The 9,390-nt window shown below is 30.1% G+C and overlaps 1 protein-coding gene across 1 annotated transcript; it reads left to right on the forward strand.

The window, feature by feature from the left end:
- Positions 1 to 1,343: 1,343 nt before the first annotated feature.
- Positions 1,344 to 3,722, forward strand: LOC106758073 (L-type lectin-domain containing receptor kinase IV.1). Its single transcript, XM_014640982.2, has one exon. It carries the CDS (start codon positions 1,557 to 1,559, stop codon positions 3,567 to 3,569), a length of 2,013 nt encoding a protein of 670 aa, XP_014496468.1. The 5' UTR covers positions 1,344 to 1,556; the 3' UTR covers positions 3,570 to 3,722.
- The last annotated feature ends 5,668 nt before the right edge of the window (positions 3,723 to 9,390 follow it).

Here is a 9,390-nt window from a genome sequence, read left to right on the forward strand (position 1 = left end):
ACCATTAACATTACCCTCTTTAATCTTTGTGAATAAATTATTATATACTTTTAGTTTCTATGCAAAATTAAAATTTTTATTTATTTTTAAAATTTTGATATATTTTAGGTTTTAAACATTAAAAATAAATATAAAATGAATTGATAAAATTATTTTAATCTAATAAATTTATTTTTCTTACATATTAAATATGTTTCTTTAACATTAAAATGAAAACGTATAAAACTGTATAAATAATTCAAATATTAATATTTGATAAATAAATGATTTTAACGTAATTGAATTAAAATGATTATATTAATTTATCTTTAAAATTTTAAGAATGTATTAAAGTTTTGAATACTAACAAATTCTAATTTCATACATACTAAAAATTTTAATCCATAAATTATTATAAATACTTTAATTTAAGCACGGAGAGAGGGAAAACATGAGAAAAAGTATTAAAAGGTGAAAATTTTGAATGAAAAAGAAAGCATGAAATGCATCGAACACAAAGAAACAAAATTGATAAATTACCCTTTTAATACACTGCATTTTGTTCATGTACAGATCAAGTTGTTTAATGAGGAATGAAAAGTTATATCTATTAATCAGAGTGGAAAATACAAATTAACTTATAAATCAGAGAGAAAAAAATGTTTTTTTACCCAATATTTTGAATTTCTTCTTAAATGAAATGTTTTGTTTTTTATTCTAGCCCAACATTTTAAATTTTCTTACAGTGGAATTTATTCAATGAAATTGAAGTATGAAAGTTTTGAAATTTAAGCGCCATGAAAGTGAGAAGCAACTTTATTTTACTCACAAGATGCTTATGAAGCAATAAAAAGGCTTTATTCCTGTTTCTTTATTTTTTTCTCTTTTTCTCTTTATCTTTTCCACTATTCTTCTGTCACTTTGTTTCCTGCCAAAATACAAAAAACGTACTATACACATATCACCCGCAAAGAGAGAGGGGTCCCTACTCACCTCTTTGTCACGTAGTAATTGACTCTTGTCACAAACTTCGATATAAAGAACTTTCCAGAAACAATTTCTCATCTTTCTCCTTAATTGCTAGAATTTTTATTATTTAAGGTAACATAGTAAAATAACGTTAACTAAATCACATTGAGAATGTTACGTGGCAAATATTGAATTGTTCCAATGTGCCATAATCAGTAATGAAGTAGTTGTTTTCTCCGTGATGTCTGTTTATTATGCACCAAAAGGTAATAACTATGTTTGTGAATTAAATAATAGACATACAATTTTGAAAAAACAAATGAAAGAGTGAATAGAGAAAGTGAAAGTGATGTATCTGATTTTTTGCGTTGTTGGTAATCTTTAACTTTTGCAATCTCAAATCTTGAATTTCTCGTTTAACACCTAGAGACGCAACTGTGAGGGGAGGTTCGTTTTCTTCGCAGTGAAAGTGCCAGGATCTTTCCTCGTGGACCACAATCGAAAGTTCAAATGTGTGGTACACGTTTTGGGCGGTTGAGAAAACATAGAAACAAGCTAGAAATTTAGCCTTTGCCAGAAGGAAACGAATTTCTGAAACATAGAAGATCATGTTTTTCAAGGTTGTAACAATGGTGTTTGTGCTGGCAACAACAGTGGCTGGTGAAGATTCCGTGAGTTTCGCCTATAATGGGTTCCGGTCATCACCTCATTTGTATCTTGACGGCGGTGCTGAGTTCACCTCCGGTGGCATGCTTAAACTCACCAACCACACCAGGCAACAAAAGGGTCATGCTTTCTTCCCAAGTCCAATAGACTTCAAGAACACCTCAAATGGAAGTGCGTCTTCTTTCTCCACCTCCTTTGTGTTTGCCATAAGTTCTGAGTATCCGAATTTGAGTGGTCATGGGATTGTTTTTGTGGTCTCTCCAACAAAAGGGCTTCCAAATTCTCTGCCAAGCCAGTACCTTGGCCTGTTTGATGACATCAATAATGGCAACACCAGCAACCATGTTTTTGGAGTGGAGCTTGATACCATTCAGAACACTGAATTTGGTGATATCAATGACAACCATGTTGGAATTGATGTCAACGAATTGAAGTCCGTTAAGTCAGCCCCTGCAGGATATTACAGTGACGGGGAGGTTAAGAATTTGAGTCTCATCAGTGGCTACCCAATGCAGTTATGGGTGGAATATGATGGCTTAAAGAAGCAGATTGATGTTACTTTAGCTCCAATAAACATCGGCAAACCAGAAAGGCCTTTGTTATCTTTAAGCAAAGATCTTTCTACAATTCTTAACAATAGCATGTACGTTGGATTCTCATCCTCAACTGGGTCAATTCAAAGTTATCATTATATTTTGGGTTGGAGCTTTAAGGTGAATGGCGAGGCTCAGCAACTTGACATCTCTGAACTCCCCAAACTACCTAGACGAGGCAGTAAAGAACGGTCTAAGGTTCTTATTATTGTTTTGCCAATCATCATATCACTCAGTTTGGTGATCGTGGGGGTGACTCTTGCAGTTGTTCATGTCATGAAAAGGAAGAAGTTCACGGAGCTGCTTGAAGATTGGGAGCAAGACTATGGTCCTCATAGGTTCAAGTACAAAGATCTTAGCCTGGCAACAAAGGGGTTCAGGGAGAAGGAGCTATTGGGAAGCGGTGGATTTGGCAGAGTGTACAAAGGTGTGATGCCAATTTCAAAACTTGAGGTTGCAGTGAAAAAGGTGTCCCATGAATCAAGACAAGGGATGAGAGAATTTGTGGCAGAAATTGTTAGCATTGGGCGTCTTAGGCACAGGAATTTGGTTCCCCTTCTGGGGTACTGCAGGCGCAAAGGAGAGTTGCTATTGGTCTATGACTACATGCCAAATGGAAGCCTTGACAAGTATCTCTATAACAAACCAAGAGTGACCCTAAATTGGAGCCAAAGATTTAGAATCACCAAAGGGGTTGCTTCAGGTCTGCTTTATCTACATGAGGAATGGGAGCAAGTTGTGGTCCACAGAGACATTAAGGCTAGTAATGTGCTACTTGATGCCCAATTGAATGGTAGATTAGGGGACTTTGGTCTTTCAAGGTTGTATGAGCATGGAAGTGACCCTCACACTACTCACGTGGTTGGAACACTTGGGTACCTAGCACCAGAGCACACTAGAACAGGTAAGGCCACTACAAACTCTGATGTGTTTGCTTTTGGTGCATTTATGCTAGAGGTTGTTTGTGGAAGAAGGCCAATAGAGCAAGTGGGATGTTCTGGGAGTGAAATTCTGGTTGATTGGGTGTATAATTGTTGGAAGAGAGGTGAGATTCTTGAGGCAAGGGATCCAAATTTGGGCACAAATTATAAGACAGAGGAGGTGGAGTTGGTTCTCAAACTAGCTTTGTTGTGCTCACATTCAGATCCTTCAGCTAGACCAAGCATGCGCCAAGTTGTTCAGTACTTGGAGAGGGATGTGCCTCTGCCAGACTTGTCTTTGCTTAGCTTATCTTCCACCGGCTTAAGATTTGGTCTGCATGAAGACTTTCAGGATTGTCCAATGTCTTATCCTTCATCCATGGATAGGCCAATCTCTCGCACTTCTTCAATTGCTGAGTCACTTCTCTCTGGTGGACGTTGATTTTAGAAAAAAAAAATACACATGAAATGATTGTTCTATTTCATTGTATTTCATTTCATCGAATTCTTAATATTTGTTATTTCATTTTGTATCATATTCTTATGTGAAATGAGTTTTCTAAAATAGAGAAGAACATATCTTTGGTGTCTTGTCTTTGTTACTCCATTTTGACTCTTTGATGATCATAGGTCTATAGTTTGAGTTTATGCCTCTTTATTTGGGGAAAAGAGAAAAAAGAAAAAAGAAAAAACTAGACTATTCAACATGACAGAAGATTCGGTGTGAGAGTCTGTCATCTATTTTGAAGTACGAACATAAATAGTGACAACATAGTTTTTTTCTCATGTCCCCACTAGATTATCACTTCTATATATTTGTTTAACTGAATTATGAATATCTTCATGCCCATTGTTTCAAAACAACTTTGCTTTCATATTGGGAACCATGCTTTAGTAAAATCACATAGAAAGTGGTGACTAGCTTCAAAAGTTGAAGCTCCATAAAATTTATGTTGCTCACAATGTACCGAAGACTAATAATATTCAAGTAATGTCACTACAACGGCTTCTAGATTAATAACTAATTTATATAAATATATATATATATATATATATATATATATATATATATATATATATATATATATATATATATTAACTGATGTAAGATTTAGACTTATATCTAAATTTTCAAAACTATATGATTTAAGGTTAACTAAGTCTATTTTTAGATGGTGATCACTTTAGTAATTTTGACTTTCAGATAGTAAATTACTTAATGCATGATGGACTCTCTTTTTTCTTTCTAACATTGCCTTCACACAATAATAATAGAAATGTAACACATCATTGTTATCTTACATTTGATAGGACATCTTGTATGCTTGCATTGCATTTAGTATGGCATTCTACATTTGTGAATTAGAGTCTAAATTGACCTGTAACGTTAATTATAAAAACTTAGCTATTTATTATGTTTATTGATTCTAGTCTCTAATTTTAAATTTAAACATTAATTTTTTATTAGTTAATGTTAAAAACTAATTTAGGCTCTAATTCATATAATAATTATAATTTTTTATTCATAATAAAGATTGTTTTAGATATCAATAATTTTTTGTTTATAAAATGGTAGCTAAGTTAGTCAATATAATGATTAATAAGTTTTTGTGTCTAAAATTGGTTGATATTTAATGATTTTTTTATAATTATATATATAACTTTTTTTATAATAATAAAAGTGTAAGTAATATAAAATACAAGAGGAAAGTTAAATTGTAATTTTAAATATTTTTGCAAGAGTGAGAATGCATCATTTGTAATTTACTATTGACTAAAAGATAAATCAAACTTATTCCGTGATAGAAAATTTTACTTTTTTTAGAATTTTTTGTTACAAATTGAAAGCACAGTCTTGAAGTTAGGTTAAATAATAAAATATTTTGTAAAGAGAGAAGAAGGAACACTTTAAAATATCTCTAAATTATTGATTTTTTTTTTGGAATAGCTAAAGACACATTTTTTGTAATAATTATTTAAGAGTGAGTTATTCATGTTAACCATTTCTTTGGAACCCTTCCATATACATTAAGTTTTTTTATAATTAGTTATAAAGTAGAAGATTCATAATCCTTAGATTGAAATTATCTAAGTAAATAATTTTTTGTACGCATTTTGTTGATCGTATTGTGCAATGATCTAAACATATTTATTTATTAGAAAACTCTTCTCTTGTGTTTTTTGTGTTGTTACTTCTTATTCTTGATATCTTGATCATAAAGAAAGTATAATTAAAGTTATGATTTTGATCACTATTTCTCATTTGTAAAGTTCAACCCCTAATCAAAATCGTTCTTCTTTTGTTTATTTTATATATTTGAATTCTTTCCTTTAAAAGACGTCAAAAAAAGACCAATACAATCAATATCAAAACATAAACGAGGAAGAACAAATTCAATATGTGAAGGATCAATATGGGGGCTTTGTTGAAAAAACAAGGCATATAGACATTATTTTGGAAAGACATCACACTTAGAAAAGTTAGTTCTATAGAAAAGAAAGCTCATTTGTTAATTCCTTTGATGCATGTGGGTGCGTTCTTTACAATGTCTTAAAAGAGAAAACTATTGTTTGGTTATAGTAGAAGTTGGGGAAGCTTCATGGCAAGATTCTTAATACTAAGTTGAGAAACAATTCTTTAGTCTTCATACGAGGGAGGCAAATGATATTATTGAATGATCATTTTAATGGATTAAATGAGATTACAATAAAGTTAAGCAAATATGGATTTGAAGATGAATGATGAGATCTTGATATCATAATATTGGTAATTCAACTCATCATTAAAGAATTTTATTAATTCCTAAGCATCGAAAGAAAGTGTATCATGTTGGAAGAGGTGAGGTGTACCTCTATGCCATAGAGCTTCAACCTAAAACATATAGGAATCGTGACAAAGTTAGAGTCTTTAAACTAAGTGCATTCACTACTTCCAAGGGTAAGAAGAAGTTTAGGAGAACCCAAAAGACATGCAACTACTACAAAGAACAAAGTCAATAGAAGAAGCATGACAAAATTTCTTTTGGTGCTACTATTTAGGATGATTCAATGTCCAAGATCAAATTGGTTTGGTTGTAGGAGAGTAATGACACATATTTTGTACACAAATTTATAACTTTTTTTGGTATAATGAATGCATTTTTCATGTCTTATTTTCATTTTTTAAATCATTTAGTAGTAATAAATTAGGTTCATTGTACATATTTGCTTAAATTTTTCATTTCAACTCTTGTGAAACTTGTTTATTGTTTTGGCCATAATTCTTTTTATAAATTATTGATTTTAGTTGTATTGGATTTTAAATTTTTAGGGCTTCAAAATGAACATATGGTTTTCTGAATTTGAAGTTCTTTATTATTTTTTAGTCTTCTTTATTGTTGAGACAAATTTGTTGAAATTTTGTAAAATATTTCGTGTGGATTAAATTTTGTATGTATTGATTTAAACTTTTGTAAAGAAACCCATGTAGACTTATGGACCTAATTAGAGCCTACATTTAGGTCCATATTTAGTTTTAAGCTAATTTAAATAGGCTAGATGTACTTTAAATTCAGAAGAAAAAGTCATTTACTAAATTTTAAAGTTTTAAGAATTATCTTTTCATGTTACTGTTTTCATTTTTGACTTTTTTTATTTTCCTCTTCTCTATGTTTTTTGGTCTTTATCAAGGAAAAACTAATATTTTAAGATCAATTAACCGAACTAAGGCCAAACAAGCTTAATATTAAGATTTGCACCGATCATTCGTCAGTCCAAGTTTGTGTTTTTTTTTTACTAATTTTAGTTTTGTTCTTTATGGTTGAAAATTGTGTTTCTGATTTTAAAAATCAAATTTTGAATAAGTTGAATCTTTATTTAATGATTAAATATGAATTGGATTTAATGACACTTTGATTTAATTCGTATAATTAGCTTAATCGATTAATTAAATTGGTTAATTTTTTAAATTTGGGTTGAATCTTTAGAGAAATGTTTTACTTAGATTGTTTGGTTGTTTGAATTTATGAATTAATATATTTTTACTTTCTTAATTTTCCAATTTCTGGTTTGTTTTCTTCAATTTTATTTTTTTGTTTTTTTTTTTGTTTTTCAATCCTTATAGTTCCAAATTAATTTGTACAAGAAGAATACTAAAATATGAACATAATCAGTATGTGTCCTTTGAGAATTGACTTAATTTGTACTCTATATTACAAATTTTAGAGAAACTTATTTTTTTATATTTTAAACTATGATATTAAAAAGAAAAATGACATCATTATTGGAGAACTGATTCGTCGTCCATGGTTGAATTAGTGTTGGTTGTTTGGGAGAAATTGAGTTATTCTACGTTGTGGGTTACAAAACCTTGTTGTTCTTTTCATATGTACTTGAACTAAGATTGATTGATAATGTATTAGAAGAGGTATGTTGGTTGATGGAATGATCAGCACATTATCCAATGTGCGTTACATTTTTTGACTAAAGAAGAACCAAATTTCAATAGGTTTATTTAATGTTAGAAGTTTTTGCATTTAGTGTTTAAAGGTGGAGTGGTGTGAATCTTGAGGAATAAGTTTGTGGTAGTTTAAGGGAATAGACAAGGTAACTTGTACAACCTGTAGAAGTCTAATGAGATATTCAACTTGATTTGTTCAAGAAGTCTTTGTGGCATCTTCATCTAGGCTATATGAGTGTGAGGAAGATGAAAATGTTATGCATGAGGGGATTACTTAGTAACCATAAGATGAATGCTTTAAAATTGTATGAGCATTGAATCTATGTTAAGTAGCAAAGGCATTACTTTTAAAGATACTACAACATTAAACTACATTTATTTTGACTATTATGGTCCTTTGAGAGTTCCATCATTGAAATGTGCATATTATTTTCTCTATGTAATTAATAATTACTTGAGGATGACTTGGGTTTTGTAATGAAGCATAAGTCTAAAGCTTTTGGTCACTTCAAGCATTGAAAACACTCATGTTTCCATTATTTTGAGATTTCTTCTTTGGTGTTCTGACACACTTACATCAAATTTCTTCTTGCTCTAGTGACAATACTAGACTTGAAATTAGAGCAACTTGATGTGAAAATTTTTCTACTCCATAATTATGTTCAAGAGGATTTTTTTTCTCAAATAAGGTTTCAAGGAGCTCAAGAAGGAGGACAAGGTTTGTAAATTGAAAATCCTATTGTGTAAGTTGTGGCAATTTTTAAGATTGTGATAAAGAGGTTTAATGATTTAATCATCTTATAGGTATAATAAAAAGTCTTAATGAAGTATGTGTTTATCATAATAATACAAATGATGGTTCCAAGGTTTATCTACTAATGTAGGTGATATGCTCATAGTGTCCAAGAACATGTTTTAGATTCAAAAGTTGAAATTATTGTTAAGCAAAATATGAAATGAAAAAGATTAAAGCTTCTAAAAAGAGTTTAGATATGGTGATTAGATGAAAAAATGAATCCTTTGACATTGTCTATATGTTTGTGTGCATTTAGTACTACTCAATTTGAAATATAGAAGGAATACATAATTCATGTTCCTTATGCTACTAAAGTGGGAACATTGATATATGCAATGCATGTACTAAACATAACCTTGCTTAAATAGTCAATGTGATGAGTAGGCAATCTTGAAAAGGAATATCGAAAAGCTGTTAAATGTATCTTTAGATACCTTAGTGGTACTTTTGGTCTAGTACTTATCAAATAAAATGTCGTCTATTCATATTCTAATTGTTAGTTATTTAGATACAAACCGATATGTGATTAAATATATTTAGATACAAATCGATATAGTTATCATGCAACATGTTTTTTTTTTTTTTGTGAACTATTGAAATAAAGTATATGATTTTGATTAAAGTTGTGAACGATATGATTTAATTAAAAAGCTCATTAATTATAAGAGTTTTTTTTTTATAAGACGTGTTTATAATTTTTTATGACATTTTTACCACAACTTTGTTGGTTAAGAAACAAGTTGACATTGTATAAACAAAATATATTTATATCAAATATTATTTAAGATTGATATAAAAAAGAAAATGTATACAAAGATTATTTTAAAGAATGTTTTTATTTTACGAATTATGATTAATGTTGATTGTTACTATCAAGACTGTGACATCCCAATTATATTATAAAGATATATAATATAATAAAGGCGTCACCATGAATAATATTAGAAAACAGTTAAGAGTAATAGGATTACAGTCATCCTTAAACTGTACAAATTGGAAACTTGGAGTACTAGAGTTTCTCCCTTAAAT

This window comes from Vigna radiata, chromosome 4, assembly GCF_000741045.1.
Source record: "Vigna radiata var. radiata cultivar VC1973A chromosome 4, Vradiata_ver6, whole genome shotgun sequence".
Classification (NCBI taxonomy): Eukaryota; Viridiplantae; Streptophyta; class Magnoliopsida; order Fabales; family Fabaceae; genus Vigna; species Vigna radiata.

Excerpts from the sequence above, each read along its gene's own strand:
- LOC106758073 (XM_014640982.2), top strand. The coding sequence starts at position 1,557 with ATGTTTTTCAAGGTTGTAACAATGGTGTTTGTGCTGGCAACAACAGTG.